This window comes from Onychostoma macrolepis, chromosome 20 (genome assembly GCF_012432095.1).
Source record: "Onychostoma macrolepis isolate SWU-2019 chromosome 20, ASM1243209v1, whole genome shotgun sequence".
In the NCBI taxonomy this organism is placed as follows: Eukaryota; Metazoa; Chordata; class Actinopteri; order Cypriniformes; family Cyprinidae; genus Onychostoma; species Onychostoma macrolepis.
This window is the reverse complement of record NC_081174.1, coordinates 10793429-10817210: the sequence shown is the minus strand read 5'-3', so window position 1 is coordinate 10817210 and position 23782 is coordinate 10793429. Positions and strand designations below refer to the sequence as shown.

The 23782-nt window shown below is 35.7% G+C and overlaps 1 protein-coding gene across 1 annotated transcript; it reads left to right on the top strand.

The window, feature by feature from the left end:
* The first annotated feature begins 1636 nt into the window (after positions 1–1636).
* Positions 1637–22945, top strand: prkaa2 (protein kinase, AMP-activated, alpha 2 catalytic subunit). Its single transcript, XM_058756110.1, is given in 10 exon segments — positions 1637–1851; positions 7065–7206; positions 10070–10163; positions 11877–12021; positions 12467–12554; positions 15653–15877; positions 16709–16746; positions 16749–17209; positions 17303–17429; positions 20599–22945. Coding segments are annotated over 10 exon segments (1656 nt in total). The 5' UTR covers positions 1637–1757; the 3' UTR covers positions 20841–22945.
* Positions 22946–23782: the final 837 nt, after the last annotated feature.

Genomic DNA, 23782 nt, shown 5'->3' with positions numbered 1-23782 from the left:
ATAATTAAATAATAAATAGCCCACCTCTTGCGATTCTCATGCTATTGCAGCAAAAAGTGTCTTAAACACTTGCCTTTTTTCTTTTGCGGAGATATTCTAATATAGCTTAGCCACATATGTATTTTCTGATAAACATGTATAATCCAATAATAGTATGTAAGCTTTTTTTTTTTCTTTCTTTCAAATAAAACAAATCTTGGCTTGGATACGGATGCTGATAAATTAGAGGCAAGTGTGCTATGCCTTCACCTCAGCACTGATGAAGCACTTCCATCTAGTGGTGAAAAGCATGTAATACACTTGAAGTATATACTAGACCAGTGGTTTCCAACCACATTCCTGGAGCCCCACCAACGCTGCACATTTTGCATGTCTCCTTAATCGCACAACTGATTCAGGTCATCAGCTCATTAGTAGAGACTCCAAGACCTGAAATAAGTGTGTCAGACTGAGGAGACATGCAAAATCTGCAGTGTTGTGTAATATATAGTGCAGATGCAAAAGCCTCTAAGTGTCTTCTGAAATTTTCTTCAAAAGTGAGCATTTTTTATCAGCTCCTATGTTCAGTTAACCTATTCATTGCAATTAAAGTGAAATTACACACAGGAGCCTGATAAAAATGCTCATTTTAGAAGAAAATTGCAAACGGCATTTAGAGGCTTTTGCATATGAACTATATATATATATATATATATATATATGAGTAAAGTACAAAAATGGGACAAAAAGACTAAGCTAAAACTATAGTTTATATAATTTATAAGAATAATTTCAGATTAATCTGTTCAACGTTTGCTTACTAATAGCTATTAACTAATAAAACACTATTAAAATTAATACTGGTATTACCTACTTACATGAACTCAAAATGAAGACTGACTCGATTTTGTCTGATTTTATGAAGGTTTTCGTAAATGTATTACTACGAAATGTATATGCTGATTAAAAAGCACACAGCTGTGAAATCTTAACACTTCTTTCTGTCATGACGGTAGTCATGTTTTTTAAAGACACTTTCTCTTTATATTTTTCTAGCTTTATTATATTATTTTACTCTATGAAGTATGTTCTTATGGTAATACATGGTCATAAATGTCCAGTAGATGTAATGGCAATGTTTATAAAATAAAAATCAAATGAAATGGTATGTTGTAGTTTCCTATATAAAATAAGGGTTTAAGGGTTTTACTTGACATTAACTGAAACAAAACAAAGGAATGAATATAAAATAAAATAAAATAATAAAAATAAAATAACAAAGGTTAAGTAATAGCCTATCAAAAACCTTGAACTTATTTCATTACTGCTAGCTGCCAAAGCAACATTTCTCAATTTCATTTAACTTTAACTGAAATAACTACATTAAATTAATAAACACGACAAGAGCGCACAACAAAATTAGGCTACTAAAATGAAAATGAAAATATAAAAATAAAAACAATTCAGATTTTTAATTAAAACTGCGCTAAACAAACACTGATAATTTGTAAATGTTGCTGTATTTGATTGAAGTTAAAGTTGTGGCGTGCAGGCTATGTGAGGTCTCATGCTAATAAGCAGTGAGGGGAATAGGCTACTTGTTTACCTAAACCGCCCCCTTATCAGCTGATCCGAGAGCTGTCTGTTTGTGTACAGTTTACAGAGTCCCCCCGAAGCTGAATTCAGATCAGCACTTAGAGGGGTTTAGTGAAGCTCTCTCTACCTCATGTGCTCAATCCCTCCTCCTGTAAGTCAGCCCGAGGACCTCAGATAGTAAAATGGCTGAAAAGCAGAAACACGAAGGCAGGGTAAAGATAGGACACTACATCCTCGGAGACACACTGGGAGTCGGGACGTTTGGAAAAGTGAAGAGTTAAGTCTATTCATTTACTATACGTGTTTGAATGTTGAGTGGAATGGAAGCACGAACGTATGTTTTCGAGGTGGTTAGTGCTGAACTTGCCGGCGGACGTTGTGCGCAATTTACGTAGCATAGATTGCGTAGAAACACCTCCGCTAACGTCCTCCAGGCGCAAAGAGTGCGTATGTTGTTAGTGAATACGACGCAGAGCTGGAAATTCTTTCAGCACCACAGTAGACGCTGCACTTGCAATCTTGTTTGTGTAAATGTTTAGTATAACAACATTTGGGAAACTATCTCGTAGTTTGGTAATATTTAGGGCTCACGTAATTACGCCTTCTCAATATTTGGTATTTAACACATTTTAATGCATTGTCATCCTTCCTGAAGTGCGACCAGTCATTGAGCTGCGCTCTTTGACATATTATTTGCATAATTTCCAGCACCCAAATTGTTTAATCTTTTAAACATTTGTCTCAAACGTATATTGTTCTGGTTATTGTAAAAGCAGCACCGGGATACATGTTGTAGTTAGTATATTTTACCTGCAGTGCCGCTTTGACCTTGCGGTCATTTTCTATTCTAAGCGCGTGTGGGAATGCCGCTCATTTTGGGAATGACCTTTCGCACGCGTTTGAGCTTTTCCTGGGCATTGTTAAAGTAAAACTTTGTTTTGTAAAACGTTATGTGTCGCATTAAAATACATATTCGCATTAATAACGTCTTATAATTTGTGTACGTAAAACTACTGATACACTGTGCGTTATTTCACCTCAATAAAAACAAATGCAGTGTTTTCAAACCTACTAAGATGCCTACTAGACAGTACGTTTGCCCATGCAGCATTTTTAGTCAGTATGACTCATAAACAAGTATTCCCATTCATCTCAACGGCCCTTGCTCAGCTGCTACAGGAACCCAGGTGTCTGACAAGCTTCAGGCCCCCTGCGGAATCATATTCCCTTCTTGCCCCAATGCAAATCCATTGAGCCCATCTGCTTTTTTTAGTGGCCTTGGTTACGGAAATATTTCTGTTTAAGAGTTATAAGCCATAAACCAAACCTAGCAGCCACAACTTGAATCACAACATTTAAATTTTGAATTGAAGTTAAAGCAATATTCAAAAATCAGAAAAGGAACAGTGCATACTTAATAGATTATAGAATAGAAAAGAATGAGGAAGAATTACAATAAAAAAGTTTTATATAAATTTTTATATTGAGTTTATATTAATTTTACTACAGCCATATATGTATATATATATATATATAAACTTAAGTCAATTGCACTGAGAAAACAATTGCATATATATATATATATATATTAGGGATGTAAAGATATGATCAATATTGTAATATAGCGATATTATCGTGGTGACATGACATATGAAATGATAGGTCTAAATAAAACAATAGCAAAAATAATATACCTATGAAATATTAATTTTCATTTATTTTACAGTGCAATTGTTTTACAATATATATAGCGATTACTGTCATTGTTGTTATTATTATTATATTATAATTTTTTTGGCTTCCTAAAACACCAGTGTGAATGTAATTTAGACTGAGACAGTAAATCACAAATAAAAAGAGGGTTGAGTCCCATTTAAAGTTCAGGTCCAAGTCTGACTTATGTTTTCTTAGTTAAGATCATGGGTTGGAGCTCTTAATTTTGAACTCTCAAAGTGCATTAGATAGAATAATTTAAAGGGGTCATATGATGCGATTTCAAGTTTTCCTTTCTCTTTGGAGTGTTACAAGCTGTGCATGCTTAGATAAGATCCCTGAAGTTGCAAAGACTAAAGTCTCAAACCCAAAGAGATATTCTTTATAAAAGTTAAGACTTGTCCATGGCCACCTAAAATGGCTCATTCAAACACGCCTCCACATGTCTACGTCACGGTGTGGGAAGATTTGCATAACACTGCCCAAATGTATACGCAAAGAAAGAGGGTGTAATTTTTGTTTTCGCTGTAGTATTGTTGCTACCGCCGGCGTCATGTCCTGGAGTTGCTGTGTTTCGTTGTGAAAGCGAAAGTACTTTGTTTGGGCTTGCTAAAGAGGACACATCTAGAAATCAGTGGTTAAGTTGTATTTACAACACTGTTCCAGAACAGTTCAACCCAAATATTAGAGTGTGTGCAGCGCATTTTATGGAGGACTGTTTCCTGAACCTGGGAGAGTAGCCTACAATGCCAGCTGTTTCTATAAAGTGGGGCAATTCCAACTTTGCAAGTACAGTCTGGCGCTTCTGACTCACAGCCTGTAAGTACGTTTTCTTGTTTAAAGAATTTGGCACTGACTATTCAAACGCGAGTTTTGAGCTGTGTAGAGTAGTGCTTGTTGTTTGTCGTTTCTCCGATCACAAATGCAGACATGGTAAGGTTTACGCAGCGTAAAAAGACAGTATAAGTCATTATAATCAGTAATTATGTCCCCACTGGGTGCAACAAATGCCTCATTTGTAATGGGTTTTATTGTTTTTGTCTCGTCGTGCCGAGACACGGCATCACAATACGGTAAGGGGCGTAACATTTCCATCACACGCTTGAGGTATTCGGCCAATCACAATGCACTGGATAGCTGGCAAATTAGAGCACACCAAGCTTCTCAGAACGATGAGCGGAGCATAGAGGAGCAACAATAATGTACAGTATGTGGAATATAATGCTTTTTTTTAACCTTAAACCGCATAAACACATTGCATTACGCCAGAACTCTCAGTTGGCCCTTTCAGTGCTTTATTAGAAATCCTGTAACATTTGTTTATATGGCATTTTACCATGGAAGCATAGTACATTTATATTCAGCTATAAATTATCAAATTTGCATTTATTGTTCAGTTTTTCAGTTAGCTAACAAGCTATTAGCGTTACCTCTTGCTTAGGGGTGTCCAATCCTGCTCCTGGAGGGCTAATGTCCTGCTCAGTTTAGCTCCAGCACACTTGTCTGGAAGTTTCTGGTAATCCTGAAGTCCTTGATTAGCTGGTTCAAGTGTGTTTAATTAGGATTGAAGCTAAACTCAGCAGGATAGCAGCCATTCAGGGGCAGGATTGGACACCCCTGCTTCTAGCTGATTAAGCTAGGTTAGCACACCGCTAACTGATTAACCTTCCTAGGCTAGTAAGTGTTTACACTACCACTATATGCAATATTTGTTCTATATATTGAGGGTACTTGGCTATTTTGATTAAGAAGAAAAAAATACCACGAAAATGCAATGAATTTTTGAACAGGTATAATAAACAGCAAGAGAACCTTTTCTAGCAAATGTGCTGAGTTGAGAGGTCAGCTTTTTTCTTTCAAATACACAGATGTTTTTGTTTGGCCATCAATGGAGAAAGATGCTCCTTGCATTCAGATAATGAAGATACAAAGTCTAGTATTGCTGTCTAGACAGCACGCTTTTTGAATTTTGAGACAAATCCAAAGTCTAACATTTGCAAAAGCAGATTGAACAGTTTGCATTATTCATCAATCACCAAGTGTCCTTGAGGAGACTAAGGCTAAAGAATGTTATCATGGTGGGAAATCTAACAGCCTTTCTAGGCTCCACATCATGAGATTCCATGACTAGGGTTTAAGTGCACTCATGTGATGTTACCTTTCAGAAAAACGCACACAAGCTAACAAATAATCCACCATAATACTGAAAACAGTTTGTTAATAGTTTAAAAACAGTTTCTTCCTTGTCTTTAAAGACTGAGGGCCCTGCAGTGAGGTGTGTTATATGAATATAACAACTTAAACTCCCTCCATACTGCATGCTTAGGGTGTCAGTGTACTTAAATATCCACAGGGGAAGCAGATTTGTTTGCAAGAGACCCTTCAACTGTTAGTAGACATGTAGACTGTGGGTGCAAATCTGTCAACTGACTTCTCATTCATTATGTCATTCATGTAGTTCAGGCAGTGAATGTAGTATCTGAAATGACACTTATAAAATGACACCTAAAAAATCCTAACCTAAAATTATTGTTATTATTAAGGTCTGAAATATTACTTAATATGATGGAATCAACCTGACTATACCAATCACAGTCATTTAATGGTCAGAATATGGAAAAATAGCTCTAACAAATCTGCATTTGTACTTTTTTACTGTGCTATACCAAATCATTTTATGTACATAACACTTGTGAATAAAGATTTCAATGTTAAAAAGTAATGTGACATACGTGAATATTTTTTTTTTTATAAATGTGACTATATATAATAATTTTTATAAAAAATGCATATTCACACAATGCATATGTATGTTTGACAATAATGACTTGTATATATTTCTATTTCAAATAAATTATGTTCTTTTGAACTTTCTATTAAAATTTATAATTATTAAAAATGTTTCTTCTTCATTGATATTATATGTACGAAAATTCAGCTTTAATAAATTACATTTTAAAAATATAATAGATATTTAAAATTATATTAGATATTAAACAAACAGTTGTTTTAAATTGTAGCATTGTTTTCACAATAATACTGTTTTTACTGTATTTTTTTTTATCAAATAAATGCAATCTTGGTAAGCATGAAAGACTTATTTTAAAAACATTACAAAATCTTACCAATCTCAAACTTTTAAGTTATATAAAATATATTTACAAATATTTATTAAATATTAAATGTTATTACATTTATTTAACCAGCAATTCTTTTTAGCAAATAAATGCAGCTTTGTGAGCATATGAAAAAAACAAAACAAGAAAATACTCTCCGTAAGGAGTAGGTTAGAGTTATTATAATTAAAGAACAATATCAGTTTATGGGAGGTCTTCACAAACATGTGGACGAGTGTGTGTGTGTGTGTGTGTGGATCCCCACCTTTGCCATTTTGTAGAAATATCTCGCTTCTTACAATAATGTGCAGGACTGATAATATATCAAATCAAACAAATTCGGGTATCTGTTTTCATAATGTTCGCTGAGCAGTATCTAATACTATATAAGCAATTGTCTTTAGGCTAGTATACGAAAGTCCAAACTCAGAGTAGATCAGGTTTTGTTTGTTTGAATGGAGGGCTCAGACCTGAAATGAAAGTTTCCTCTCTTTCTTTGTTTTCTTAGAAGGTCTGTGTTGGAGGTCGCTGGCCCACAGTTCTGATGCTTGCTTTCTTTGGAATAAAACTTATCTTTCATCAGCTGTGTTTACAACACCAAACTGCTGGTGATGGTATTTCAGCTGAGTCTTCATTGATGTGTGTATGTTTGGCCAACAGTTGGAGAGCACCAGCTAACAGGACATAAAGTTGCCGTGAAGATCCTCAACAGGCAGAAGATCCGCAGTCTCGATGTCGTGGGGAAAATCAAAAGAGAGATTCAGAACCTTAAGCTCTTCAGACATCCACATATCATCAAGCTGTGAGTCAATCACACATAAAAAACACAATAAATAGAAAATTTTTACACTAGGGTAACTGACAACTTAAGGTTCTTAAAGATTTTAAGAAGCTTTATGTTTTTTTCACTGCAATTTCAGGAGACTTTAATACGGTTCACTTACAACTTTAGGAGAATTACAAGGATCATTACACACACTGACATTATGTACTTGATGTGTGTCACTTTTATCTGCTTCAACTTCACTAATGACAAAGATTTGATGAGTAATTCTTTTTTTTTTTTGTGGGCAAATACTTCAAAAGCGATTTGAATGAAGATGTCAGAACAGATTTCTTTTCCCTCTGTGGTTAGACATGTGCGAGTAATTGATTTTAATGAGTTCTACTGAAAAGACAGCTTTGACCTGCTTACATTTCCATGTTGGTCCAGTCTGGTTTGTGCTGGAAGCTGGTATAGCAATGATGTTCTCTAGCAAATCCTAGCTAGCCCAATTCAAAACAACCATTTATTGAAACTGAGCTGCAAAAATGGCTTGTTCTGAAATCAGCATATTAGAATGATTTCTGAGGGATCATAAGACACTGAAGACTGGAGTAATGATGCTGAAAATTCAGCTTTGCCATCACAGGAACAAATTACTTTTTAAAATATATTAAAATTAGTGCTGGCAAACGATTAATCACGATTAATCGCATCCAAAATAAAAGTGTATGTTTAGGCTAATATATGTGTGTGTACTGTGTATATTTATTATATTGTGACGGATCGGTGGCCCTCCCCCTCATCATCATCACCACCCTGTCCCTTATTCGCCGCCCTTCACCAGGCTCCCGACTGGAGTGGGTGGATGAGAGGAGGGGCGTGGGATCAACGCAGGCTGGCGGCGTGTGATGAGGCACAGCTGGACTGAATGAAGCCTCATCACCGCCGCCGTTAAAAGCCGAGCGCGCCTCTCCTCGAGAGACCGGTCTCTTCCCCCCGTGCATGCACGCTGGTGTCCTCGTGGGTCCAGGAAGGGTGCGTTGAGGGACTCGTGCCACCCAAGATGTGAGCTGCTGAACATGTGAGCGCGCCACCCAAGATGTGAGCTGCTGAGCCCGTGAGCCGGGTGACTTTTTGTTTAATAAAAGCCTCTCCGAGGCCTGACGCCACACCCACTGTGTCTGTCGTTGGCTCCTCCCGTCACAATATATAAACACACACACACATTCAGCATATATTTTGAAGATATTTACATGTATATATTTATATTCATATAATTAATATTATATATAAATATAATTAATATATAAACGTAACATTTTTCCTAAATACATGCACATGCATGTGTATTTATATATACATAATAAATATACACAGTACACACATATATACACTATGTAAACAAAAACTTTTTTTTGATGCGATTAATCACGATTAATTGTTTGACAACACTAATTAAAATAGAAAACAGTCATTTTAAATTGTACAATAAATGCAGTCTTGGTGAGCATAAGACTTTCAAAAATATATACATTTCTTGTTCAGCACACTGACTCATTTCAGGATTGTCCTGATCAGAAGTTAAGGAGATAGTGACAGCATAATCTTTTTGTCTACTCATGTCTCAATCTCTCACTCTACTTCTTCTCCACTCTCACTTATCCCCCCTGTTTTTAATCATAATGCAATCAGTGTGCTATTGTATTCTGGACACATTCCATGTTGAGCCCCTGTTGTGTTTCTGTGCTGTGTGTCTCTGTGTATTTGCTGTTTTATTGCAACATGTTCTGTTCTCTCCTTTTATCATTCTAATTTGGTGATTGGATTCTGTAAAATTGCATTATGCTTATTTAAAATCACATCAGGTATCCCAGACTCTTTGAGTATTCTCCATATTAAACCCCTTTGAGGAATACAGGCCTTGTCCTTCTCTACTGCTTTTTGAAAGGCTGTCTCCCATTACAAGGGCTCTTCTGTTGAATATAAACAGGAACAACAACAAAGCAGACTGCCAGTAGGTGTCCCTGCAGAAATTATGATCAACATTTCTGACCTTTATCAACATTTCTGTTTCTAAAAACTGCAGCATAATACTCCTGCTTATGGTCGTGTATTGTTATCCAATATATTTGAGATATAAAGAGATGTTTTCATAGAGTAAGCCTGGCCTTATTATTATTATTATTACAGATTTTATTATTATAAGCAACATATTGTAACTTATTTGTTATATGTCAGCATTATTGATCATAAATGAATGATTAATTATTGAAAAAAATGAAGCTTAAAATTTAATATAGCAACATACATATATATATGTGTGTGAAATTAAATTAACAAATAATGTATTAGGTTTTGAAATAATAGCTGGAAATTATATTACTATAACGTTTAACTCCATGTCAGCTATAAAATTTAAAACATATACTAATAAAAAAAAAAAAAATTATATATATATATATATATATATATATATATATATAAACTCATTTTTGCTGCAAAACAATGGCATAGAGTTTTCATCTAATTGTAGTTCATGTAAGACTATCACAAATCAAGATCACATATAAAATGTAACATTTAAATCAAATGAATTTGCACCAAAATTGTGTTGCATATCACAGGAGTCTTTTCAGTGTGCAAGGTATAAAAACACATGCATATGATCAAGTGTTCTTTGGGCCATTGGCTATCCTTATTGTTGAGCTCTATTATGTAAGGGATAATCAACGGCTAGCTGTGCATTAAACGATTTGAATGCAGGTTCTTCACCTCCACGTCGTGCATTCAAATCGTTTAATGCACAGCTAGCCGTTAATTATCCCTTACGTATGTTGAAAGCATCAACATTAAAGCCTCTTGTTGAGTTTCTGCGGTTCTTTTCTCTGGTGTGTTGCAGGTATCAGGTGATCAGCACTCCCACAGACTTCTTCATGGTGATGGAATATGTGTCTGGAGGGGAACTCTTTGATTATATTTGTAAGCATGGAAGGGTAAGAATCATCTGTCAAGCTTTTACAAGTAAAGTCAGCTGCAGGCTAACAGGCTCTTAGATTCATGGGAAAGGCCAGTGACTTTCTCACATTGTGTACAGAGCTGCATGCCATACTTGCTTTAGAAAAAGACTGAACATCACAATTAATTCTCAAACTAGCGTTCTAACATCATATTCAATTATGGAAACATGACTTTCCCATTACTAAATATGGCTTATTGTTTTTGTGTTGGTCACCTAGTAGCCGAAAGCTGCTTTATGAGCCTCGGGACTTTTTACTTGTTTTTGTGGCTCGGGTCTGGATTTGAGCATGGATTAACCTTTGAGTCTTCCAAACCTGTTTGAGTTATGGGGATCCAGCTTATCCAAACAGCAGCTGATCCAGTGAAGTGTTCGTGTGAAGGGTCAGGGAGTTCATCCATAGGGCTCAGTCTTTGTGTTATCTGGGTTGCCTACAATGGCACAACCTGACGGTTCATGTTGCAGGACTTGTTTAGTTTCCATGCACAAACACACAGCTGACTATGGTGAAATTTGATCGGAGGCTTTTTTATTTTTAGAGTATTAATTCATCAACACTTAACCAACATTTTGAATTATGTTTTGATGACATGATGTTCTTGGATATAGGTATAATTCAGGTAAATTGGGTCAAATAGAATATTTTGTTAAGAATGAAAATACCTACCTAAGATTGGAACTACCTGTACTGATACTCTCTCTCTCTCTCTCTCTCTCTCTATATATATATATATATGTATATATATTGGTGCTGTCAAACGATTAATCGTGATTAATTGCATCCAAAATAAAAAATTTTGTTCACATAATATATGTGTGTGTACTGTGTATATTTATTATTTATATATAAATACACACGCATGCATGTATATATTAAAAATAAGTTGTTTATATTTTAAATATATTTACATATAATATAAATTATATGAATATAAATATATACATGTACATATTTTTGAAATATATACTGTATGTGTGTATTTATATATACACAATAAATATACATAGTACACATGTTATGTAAACAAAAACTTTTATTTTGGATGCGATTAATCGCTTGACAACACTAATATATATATATATATATATATATATATATATATATTCAGAAAAATAGTCAAGGTATTAGGTATTAAAGAAGGTCGTATATCGTAATAGTGTAATAGTCAGAAAGTAAAAATATTTTGTTATGCAGGCTGTGCATATAACACATGTGTATAGAAATATCCCACTAAGTATATCTTAGTAGAATGTAATTTTTACTTTTATTATTTTACAATTTTAATTTAATGTAATTTAATAAATTTTTTCCATTGTATTGGACGGGGGGCATGATACATGTTAGTTCTATCATGCTAAATGATGATTGAAATTAATATGCCTGCAAAACCTGCTATATCACATTCGACAGAGTGTTTTTCTAGACATAATATATGAACTATTAAGTAATCACAAGTTCCTTAAATTCAGTAAATTGTCATTTTGAAATTATTTTGAGATATTTTGATATTATTAACAATATAAAAGTTATTCTTGCTATTACTTTAGGAAAGTATCAGGAAAGTACTGCTCTATGGACTTGCTATGTGTGAAATACAATACATACAGCATAAACCCACAGAGAAAAAAATAGTTGTTTTTAGGATAATGTTTTATATAGTAATCTCTCTGTTGTGTCTCTCATGCGCAGGTGGAGGACACAGAGGCGAGACGTCTTTTCCAGCAGATCATCTCAGCGGTAGATTACTGCCACAGACACATGGTGGTGCACAGAGACCTCAAGCCTGAAAATGTACTGCTGGATGGCAACATGAATGCCAAAATCGCTGACTTTGGTACACACACACACACACGGAAAGCTAATGTTGTGCAGACTGTGAGGGATAGTTGCCAAGCAACCGGCTGCAGTTTTGCTGCACGTCCACTCATGTGGTTTGTATGAGGCATGGTGTTTGATTATCCACAGAAGAGCACAGACGGAAAAGAGGCAAAGAGAAAAATACATTAATCTGCCCTGCAGCTAGATGTGTTGAGCTACTCCACACATACAGTGCGGTCCAAATGTTTGAGACCACTAGTGAAAATGCTTCAATTTTGAAACCTGCATCTAATTTAATACTTTAAAAAAAAAAAAAATGTATTACAATTCCCAGATTGTCAAATGTTTGGGTTTCACTGTATTTACACCTGCCTTTGAAATACATTTTATTTACTTGTATGAGTAGTCTTGGCCAATCAAATTTTCTGTGTTAAGTATATTCGTGTGGGGTTGCTTGTCAGGTCTGTCAAACATGATGTCAGATGGAGAGTTCCTGAGAACGAGCTGCGGATCACCAAACTACGCTGCACCAGAGGTCATCTCAGGAAGGTGAGATTTGATTATAGTCAACCAGCTCATGTACATACAAAAAGTGTTGATATGTGCTATACTTAAAGGAACAGCCCACCCAAAAAAGAAAATGTACTGCTAATTTACTCACCCTCAAGCCAGCCAAAATATAGATGAGTTTATTTCTTCATTGATACAGATTTGGACCATATTTGTTTTTATTACTTGCATGACTTGCTCACAAAATGGATCATCTGCAGTGAATGATTGCGGTCAGAATAAGAGTACAAACAGCTGAAAAAAAAAAAAAGATTCACAAGTAATCCACAGGACTCCAGTCCATCAGTTTATGTCTTATGAAGTGAAAAGCTGTGCGTTTGTAATAATCCATTGACTTCTTAACTTTAAACCGTTGCTTCCGGCTGAACCACATATCCTCTATCCATAATATTGGTTTCTCGTCTAAATCAGCAGAGAAATATGCACAGATCAAGCTCTGTTTACAAGCAAAAACAGTCCAAAAACACTTCTAAACAGATATGTTTGTGGATTTTAATGTGAGATAACAACAGGGGATGGACTTTTTCACCAGAGGAAGTGCTATTATGGATTATGGCCAGAAGTGATGGTGTCAATTTAAAGCACCATGATAATGGATTTGTTTCTCTAAAAAATTCAGCTTTTCACTTCACAAGATGTTAATTGCTGGACTGGTGTGATGTGGATTACTTGTGGATTATTGTGATGTTTTTATCAGCTGTTTGGACTCTCATTCTGACGGCACCCATTCACTGCAGAGGATCCATTGGTGAGCAAGGGATGTAATGCTAGATGGCCTGCGGTTAAGTAAATTTTTGGGTGAACTATTCCTTTAATTCTGATAGTCAAAGGTCTGGCTTGTAGGACCAGCAGTCCAGCAAACCATAGCTAGCTGTGTGCTTTGTAACAGGCACGTGCAGATGGGGGTGCAGTGGGTGCTTGAGCACCTACCCCTTTTCCCCTTGATGCCCAAAGTGCCCTTTTGTCAAGGCAATTTTATTTATTTTTTGTTATTATATGCCCTTTTGTGAAGGCCTGCCCTAACTATTAGTAAAATTAATTAATAATAATTTAGCCGTAAATAAAATTATCCACACGATGACCTTTCACCTGACGATCTCATCCGGGACGATCCCTCACGTTCAGACACCTTTGAAATTACTTTAGTAATTTAGGGCACTACCAGGATGCCTTCAATAACGTCCGCGGCTGGCGGTAAGTGGAGTTCTCAGCAGAGTGGTGGTGCTTGTGAACTTATATTATTGAATTATTATTATTTTACGAGAACGGTGTGAAGAGATCATGCACAGCTGTTGTTTATATATTGCTGTGTGTAGCCTGTGGAAGCAAGGTTAGCTGCAGCAAGGGGCTACAATGTTTTTGTTCAATGTTTTCCTAATGACAATTTTATGATTGGTTTATAAAGGCTACCACGAACACCTTTTTCCCATTTTTATTACAGAATAATTCAGGAAATATATTTAGTAGTTTCTATACTAAATGATATGTCAATCAGTACTGCATTTTTCATATAGTTTATTTATTTATTACCTGGAGATAACTTGAAAAACACACATAAACCATATATTTTCGCAATCGTGTGTTTATTGTCTTCACGTTTCATCAGTAAAAACGTTAACGTTTCTGCTTTGTTTTCAGCTCAGCTACAGCGATAGCTGCGTGCGTTTGTCCATATTAGGGATTTCCTGCGGGACATAAGTTTCTGCGCGAAAGCGCCCTCTGGCTTCGAGTATGAGTGAAACATGCACTGCATGAGAGTGTTCAGTTCTCCTGATGTCCACTTCTCCTCATTTTGGATACGAATAAAACGTCAGGTCATGTCTCTTTTAATTTAAATCTATTTAAATCTAGAAACCTCTATGTGAAAACACTTGCTCGAGCTCGAATAAAGTGCGGGGGAAGAATTTACATTTTATTAAAATTAATATTAAATATTAAAAATGCATCTAACGTAGTTCTACACACAGCAATATAAACAAAGGTGCTTGTTATCTTTCATTCTTGCTGTCACGTCCCTGGACTGTCTTGTGTGTGTTTTGCTCCCCATGTGTGCCCTGTGACCTAGTTTCTGTCTCCCCTTGATTGGTTAATTTGATTCCAGGTGTGTCTCCTTTAGTTCCTTGATTGTCCTGTCTTTAAAACCCCAGTCCTTTCAGTTAGTGTTTGTCGGTCTTTGAAAGTCATCCTAATTGTCAACCCTGCCTGTGATCTGTGTCCTTATTTTGATAATTAAACTTCCGTGTTGCTAAATTCCTCGTCTCCTCGTTCCTGGTTCCCGTGCTCCCCTGTGAAGTGTGACACTTGCTGTTTAATTGGGAAAAATTTAAAGCGCGTCAAGGTGCCTTGTCTTTTTTATGTTATCTGACTAAAAACTATTCATACTTTGAACTATTTTTTTACAGTATTTATTTAAAAAAACGTTGAGTGCCTTAAAAATAATTATCACAATACTGGTAAAACAAGCTTATACTGATTTTCTCGTCTGAATTATACTTATCAATCCTGTTTTTATAATCATTATCATTCAAAAAATGAATAAATTCAGGATTAGAATAGAATTCTATTTTAAATAAGACAGGAATATTTTTTTCTACAACAACAACAGTAGTGTTACCACCATACCCTGTAAACTCAACAACAACAACAATAATAATAATATAATTCCAGAGTAATTAAGAAGTGCAAAAAATGTCTTTAACATTTAAACTTAAAATGGTCTTTTCTGTTCTGTTTCTTTTTCAAACCTGCATCATGGCATTTGCTGCTGTATCAATACAGAAGCATCCATTTCGATACACATATCAGCAAGGAGCACAGCCTTATTAAAAGGCGTGTTCCATGTACCCCTTTTATACTTTGAGCACCTGCCCCTCCAAAGGTCTCTGCACGGCCCTGCTTTGTAGTATGGACTGCATGGATACACTGCACATAAATATTATATCGGGCCTTCATACATTTTTTATGTAATATTGATTGTCTTCTTGTTCTTTACATTGCTGGAAACTTCAGCTTCATTCATACTGATAGACATGTAGTAGCACACATACTCACTCAGTGACGTGTATGTTTTGTTTCAGGTTGTATGCTGGTCCAGAGGTGGACATCTGGAGCTGTGGCGTCATTCTCTATGCACTGCTCTGTGGGACTCTGCCATTTGATGACGAGCACGTGCCCACACTCTTCAAAAAGATCCGTGGAGGGGTCTTCTACATCCCAGAATACCTCAACCGCTCAGTGGCCAGTCTACTTATGCTCATGTTGCAAGTGGACCCACTGAAGAGAGCTACTATCAAAGACATCAGGTTATTAGATATAACACTTCTTGAACTTATTTTTTAAGGGGTCATAAACTGCCTTTTTTATTATTTTGTACTGTTCTCTGAGGTCTCCTTATAATTTTATCAAGATTTTTACATCAAAAAACATAATTTAGAAGTATTAGGCTATTTTCTGTCCTGTTTTTAACCCCCCTCATCAGAACTCTCTGTTTGAATAGTTGTGGCAGATTGTAGACTCTGAAGTAAACGCCCACTGATATGATTGACTGATAAATGTTTGACAGCCTAAATCCTTCACAGATGGATGCATAAATATTCAGTACATATCAGACATATCATACCAAACATACATATCAAGGTTGGCAACAGCATCTATATATACACACACACACACACACACACACACACGCAGTATATATGTAAGGGATAATCAACGGCTAGCTGAGCATTAAACGATTTGAATGCACGACGTGGAGGCGAAGAACCGCCCGACGCACAGCGGAGGGTGGTTGCCTCCGCGAAGTTAATATAGAACGTGATTAAACTGACCTGGAACTACCTGTGCAGTTAAACGAATTTAATCAACACCTGCCAGCCAATCAGAATCGAGTATTCAGACAGACCATGGCATAAATACAAAATTATTAATATATATATATATATATATATATACATACATATACAGTGGTGGGCAAAATTATATTATATATATACTAAAACATAAATAATACTTAATAATTCTTAAAATCCAAACAGAAATGTTGTGCGATTAGTATTGTAATAAATACACTATTAATACAGTACTATTTGATTGTATTTTACAGTACTTTTATTTTCTTCCCTCCTGCATGACAGAGAGCATGAGTGGTTTAAGCAGGACCTTCCTTGCTACCTCTTCCTGAGGACCCCTCGTACGATGCCACAGTGGTGGACGAGGAGGCCGTGCGCGAGGTGTGTGAGAAGTTTGAATGCACTGAAGCCGAAGTACTGAGCAGCCTCTACAGCGGAGACCCTCAAGACCAGCTGGCCGTGGCGTACCACCTCATCATCGACAACCGGCGCATCATGAACCAGGCCAGCGAGTTCTACCTGGCCTCCAGTCCCCCAACCAGCTCCTTCATGGAGGAGGGCATGCCTCTGCCACCAGGGGTCAAACCTCACCCCGAACGGATGCCCCCGCTCCTGGCCGACAGCCCGAAGGCACGGTGCCCTCTGGATGCCCTCAACACCACCCGACCCAAACCGCTGGCGGTAAAGAAAGCAAAATGGCACCTGGGCATACGGAGCCAGAGCAAACCTTACGACATCATGGCTGAGGTTTATCGTGCCATGAAACAGCTGGAGTATGAATGGAAAGTGAGTGGCTCAGAAAAACACAGGCACACATAGGTATTCTTGTTTGACTAGAGAATATAGATGTGTCATTGTATCGGTTGTGGTGGGATTTAGGTGGTGAACCCCTATCACCTGAGAGTGCGCCGGAAGAATCCTGTCACTGGGAATTTTGTGAAGATGAGTCTGCAGCTGTACCAGGTGGACAATCGTAGCTACCTGCTTGACTTCAAGAGCATTGATGGTGAGCATCAATCAGACTTTTTAATGCCAAGAACCCCAAAAAAATGAAGATCTCCTTGCTGAAATTAAATGGCAGCTATTTATTTTCCTGCTCAGAGGTCTACTTTTACTGTACAAGAAAAGTAGCACGATATTATAAAATTATAGTTGTATTAACTAATTAGATTGTAATAGGCAAGGCAAGGCAAGTTTATTTATATCACATTTCATACACTGTGGTAATTCAAAGTGCTTTACATAAAAGGAAGTGAAATAGTCATTAAAAATAAAAATAATAACAAGAAATTAAAAATAATAATAATCACAACAATAAAAACAAAGTGATTTAAAAATTGATTTAAAAAGAATTTAAAACATTTAAAATAGAAAGTGATTATACATAGTGCAATCAGTTCGGACGTAGCACAGTGCTCACTCAACAAATGCACAGCTAAACAGATGAGTTTTGAGTCTGGATTTAAATGTGGCTAATGTTTTAGCACATCTGATCTCTTCTGGAAGCTGGTTCCAACTGCGGGCGGCATAATAGCTAAAAGCGGATTCCCCTTGTTTTGTGTGAACCCTTGGTGTTTCTAACTGACTCGATCCTAATGATCTGAGTGGTCTGTTAGGTTTATATTCAGTGAGCATATCTGCAATGTATTTAGGTCCTAGGCCATTTAGAGATTTATAAACGAGTAAAAGTACTTTAAAATCAATCCTAAATGTAACTGGAAGCCAGTGTAAGGACCTGAGGACTGGTGTGATATGCTCAAATTGTCTGGCTATAGTCAGAATCCTGGCAGCAGTGTTCTGGATGAGCTGCAGCTGTCTAATGGTCTTCTTGGGAAGGCCGGTGAGGAGACCATTACAATAATCCACCCTGCTGGTGATAAAGGCATGAACAAGTTTCTCCAAGTCTTGGCTGGAAACAAAACATCTAATTCTTGCAATGTTTTTGAGATGATAGTATGCTGATTTAGTTACTGCTTTGACATGACTACTAAAACTAAGGTCTGTCTCCAGAAACACCCCAAGATTTTTGACTTGGTTTTTAGTTGATTGACCCCTAGAGTCAAGGTATGCATTCACCTTGAGAACTTCATCTTTGTTTCCAAATGCAATGACTTCAGTTTTCTCCTTGTTTAACTGAAGAAAGTTCTGGCACATCCAACAGTTTATTTCATCAATGCATTGGCAGAGGGAGTCAATGGGGCTGTAGTCATTTGGAGATAAGGCTAGGTAAATCTGGGTATCATCAGCGTAGCTGTGATAGGCAATTTGGTTCTTTCTCATTATTTGACTTAGTGGGAGCATATACAGGCTAAACAAGAGTGGTGCAAGAATTGAGCCTTGTGGGACTCTGCATGTCATGGACGTCCACTTAGACTTGTGCTCTCCTATACTCACATAATAACCTCTCCCTTCTAAGTATGACCTGAACCATTTGAGTACCATCCCAGAAAGCCCGACCCAGTTTTCCAGTCTCTCTAGAAGTATGTTATGATCAACAGTGTCAAACGCAGCACTAAGATCTAGTAGTACCAGAACTGTTATTTTGCCTGAATCAGAATTGAAGCGAATATCATTTATTATCTTAATGAGTGCTGTCTCTGTGCTATGATGTGCTCGGAAACCAGATTGAAAATTGTCCAGGTATCCATTTGAGTTTAAGTAGTCGTTCAGCTGATTAAAAACTACCTTTTCAATAATCTTACCTATGAACGGAAGATTTGATATTGGTCTATAGTTGCTCAACATTGTGTTATCAAGATTGCGCTTTTTCAGAAGGGGCTTAACAACTGCAGTTTTCAGGGAGTTTGGAAAAGTCCCAGAAAGAAGTGAAGCGTTCACCACTTCTAAGAGATCTGCTTCTAAACAGTTAAGCACACTTTTGAAAAAAGATGTGGGAAGTGTGTCAAGATAGCATGTTGACGATGTAAGGTGCTGTACTATTTCTTTCAAAATTTTGCTATCAGTTGCTTCAAAAACAGACATAGTCACTTCTTTTTGAAATTGCGGTCGAATCTGTGTGACCTCTGCAAAAGTAGATATGCCAATCTCCTTTCTGATATTATTGATCTTCTCAGAAAAGAAGGAAGCAAACTCATTGCATTTACTGTCGGAGAGCATTTCACTGGGAATTTGACTTGGGGGGGTTTGTCAGTCTCTCCACAGTAGCAAAAAGTGTGCGAGAGTTGTTTAAGTTACAGTTTATGAGGTTTGAGAAGAAGGTCTGTCTAGCTGTGGCTAGTTCCACATTGAAAGCATGAAGGCTGTCTTTATAGATGCTATAGTGAATTTCAAGTTTTGTCTTCCGCCACATCCGCTCAGCTTTTCTAATAGACTTTTAGTTTAAATTGGCTTTTTGTGACTTTTGGCTTTGTCTACTAAAGGCAAAACAAATGAATATATGGAAAATATGTACTTTGAAAACAACATATCACCAAGTTTAAAAAAAAATACAACAAAAACTGTAATATTGTTAAACATGAATACAATTGAAAATAACAGTTTTTTATTTAATTAATTCCAGTAATGGCATAGCAGTTCCATACTCCTGTCTTCAGTGTCACATGATCCTTCAGAAATCATTCTAATTCTTATTATTATAAATATTGAAAACAGTTGTGCTGATTAATATTTTTGTGGAAACAGAGATACAGAGTTTTCTTTAGGATACTTTGATGAATAGAAAGAAAAGAATAGGATTAATACTTTTTTTTTTTTGCAACATTATAAATGTCTTTGCAGGTACTTATTACCAACTGAATGTGTCCTTGCTGAATAAAAGTACTGATTTCTTTCAATAAACAAAATCTTACTGACACCAAACCTTAGAAAGACAGTATATTTCGACAGAGAAACAGAAATAATACTCCTGTTTTGTAAAAAATGTACTTTACAATTCTCTGTTGTTTTAATGCGAACAAATACTTCCATTATTTGACAATTTTACACTTTTTAAAAAATATTCGCATTATATAAATTCATATTAGAATGCACTAGAGACAAATCGTTGGCATTTACTATTTCATTAGAAGATCTGCTTTTTGTCTCCTGTACAAAAATCCTTGGTATTCCTCTATTCTAGATGCATTGAGCTCATGTGCTATGTAGGGTTAATCCAGCCTGTTATTCCTCACAATATCTCTCTAATAAAATCTAAAAAGTCTTTTGCTCACTTTCAGACGATACGATCGAGCACAAGTCAGGATCGTCGACTCCCCAGCGCTCTGGCTCTACGGCCGGCCTCCATCGCCCGCGCCTCAGCATCGACTCTGCAACTGTGGCTGTTGAGATGCCCCAGCTGAGCAGCTCTCTGCCGGGCTCTCTGACCGGGAGCACACCTCTGCTGGCTCCGCGGCAGGGCAGCCACACCATGGACTTCTTCGAAATGTGTGCCAGCCTCATCACTACCCTGGCTCGCTGAGACCCTCGCACACCATCATCTGATGGTCTTTACCTCTTTAGAGTCAAAAGGTGAAGGGTTAAGGGTTGTGATTTTTGGAGTTGGGGTGCTTTTATGTCAGTCCCACTGTAGCGGCACAAATATACGGTGCCCTAAAGAGTTTTTGGACTGACCTACAAATGTACGAAAGTCATTGCATTAGTTAACTAATAATAATATCAAAGCCATCAGCCAACAAGTAATGAAAATTTTTTTATCATCACTTAATCATGCCTCATTTTATATGATTATATAATTCATATTTATATATGTGACCCTGGACCACAAAACCAGTCATAAGAGTCATTTGAAATTGAGGACAATATTTGGCTGAGATACAACTATTTGAAAATCTGCAGGTGCAAAAAAATCAACTGAGAAAACAATCTTTATCAAGTTGTCCAAAGCCATGCATATTACTAATCAAAAATTAAGTTTTGATATATGTACGGTAGGAAATTTACAAAATATCTTAATGGAACATGATCTTTACTTAATATCCTAATGATTTTTGGCATAAAAGAAAAATTTATTATTTTTTACCCATTCAATGGCTATTGCTACAAATATACCTGTGCGACTTATGACATATTTAAAAATAAAAATATTTAAAAAGACATTTATTAGGTTTTCACTGAAACAATTACAAATTATTAATGTTATTATTAATTTTAATTTTAATTCTTAAGTTATAAATGATAAATTCCGATTATATTCCATTGATTTTTGACAATCAGATACTACTTTTTTGTTTAACAGTGCATTGTTTTTTTGTTTTTTTTTTAAATCTAATGCAATGACATTCATTCTGTCCAAAAAATTTTAGGGCCACTTTAGCCAGAGGTTCTCCTCAACATCATAAGTTTAAATAATTGAAAAACTACAAACATGCTTCTGATTTTATATACACATTTTATTTTACAATATGTATTATACAGTATATTTATATTCTCATATCAATCACTTGAGTTGTATAGTTTAGTTTAATAGCTATTGATTGCAATGGCATACCAAAAATAGGTTTATACATACAGAGCAAAGATCATTATTTAATTATATTATAGATTCTTGCTTATTTTTCAATCATATTATTTAAGTGGTAATTTATGGAGTGAAGAACTTGAGTGTTCTGGGTTTGGCTTGCAGTCTCCAGAGAGCGTTTATCAAAGAGCAGTGTAAATGCTGTTGCTTAATGTCACAGTGAATCTCTGATGATACACTCCATCTGCAGTGGAAAAGCCTGACCGTGACCTATCTGTGTCTGTCTCAGAGGCCTTGCTTACAACATGGGCTGTGCTGCTGCCATAGAAAGACAAATATGCTGGATGAAGGCAGACAGACCAGCCAAAGAGCTTCAGTGTTGTGCCTTGATATGGCTAAAATGCAAACAGAGAAGAATAGAGACGGATAAAGTAGAGAATGTGCCAGTCATTTTGTTGATATGCATGAGCCTTTAATTAGACAGCCTTAAAATATTCCTGATGCTTGAGATTACAGACAGCCAGAAAGACCTTATTAAAGCATTCATCCTGAATGACACATTCAGCTTTATTACATTTATTTATGCTTAAGAACCTAGATTTTAATGCTATATTAAAAATTATTTTGTGAATCATCTGACAAAAAAAAAAAATCTATTAATATATTACAATGTTTATGTATTATGTAGTATATGTGGTATGCATTATTAAAGGATTTAGCTCAAAATTATTTAAGTTTATATTAATTTAATTTCTATAGCTGATACACTACCAGTCAAAAGTGTGGGATAGGTAAGATTTTTTTAAGGTTTTTGAATGTCTCTCCTGCTTTTCAACGCTGCATTTATTTGATCAAAAATACAGTTCTAAATAATGAAATATTACTACAATTTAACATAAGTTTTATATGTGGAATATATTGTAAAATGTAATTTATTTCTGTGATGCAAATATTAATTTACTCCGGTCTTCAGAGTCGCATGATCCTTCATAAATCATGATGATTTGCTTTTCAAGAAACATTTCTAAATTATTATCAATGTTGAAAATGGTTGTGCTGCTTCATATTTACGTGGAAACCATATTAATCTACCATTCAAAAGTTTGGAGTGAAAAAATCAAGGATGCATTAAATTGATCAAAAGTGACAGTAAAGACATTTATAATCTTACTAAAGAACTTACAATCAAAAATCCTGAACATTAAAATATATCACAGTTTCCACAAAAATATGAAGCAGCACATTGATTACAACTTTTTGTGCACAGAATGATTACAATGATTTCTGATGGATCATGTGACAAAAAAAAATCTATTAATATATTACAATGTTTATGTATTATGTAGTATATGTGGTATGCATTATTAAAGGATTTAGCTCAAAATTATTTAAGTTTATATTAATTTAATTTCTATAGCTGATACACTACCAGTCAAAAGTGTGGGATAGGTAAGATTTTTTTAAGGTTTTTGAATGTCTCTCCTGCTTTTCAACGCTGCATTTATTTGATCAAAAATACAGTTCTAAATAATGAAATATTACTACAATTTAACATAAGTTTTATATGTGGAATATATTGTAAAATGTAATTTATTTCTGTGATGCAAATATTAATTTACTCCGGTCTTCAGAGTCGCATGATCCTTCATAAATCATGATGATTTGCTTTTCAAGAAACATTTCTAAATTATTATCAATGTTGAAAATGGTTGTGCTGCTTCATATTTACGTGGAAACCATATTAATCTACCATTCAAAAGTTTGGAGTGAAAAAAAAATCAAGGATGCATTAAATTGATCAAAAGTGACAGTAAAGACATTTATAATCTTACTAAAGAACTTACAATCAAAAAATCCTGAACATTAAAATATATCACAGTTTCCACAAAAATATGAAGCAGCACATTGATTACAACTTTTTTGTGCACAGAATGATTACAATG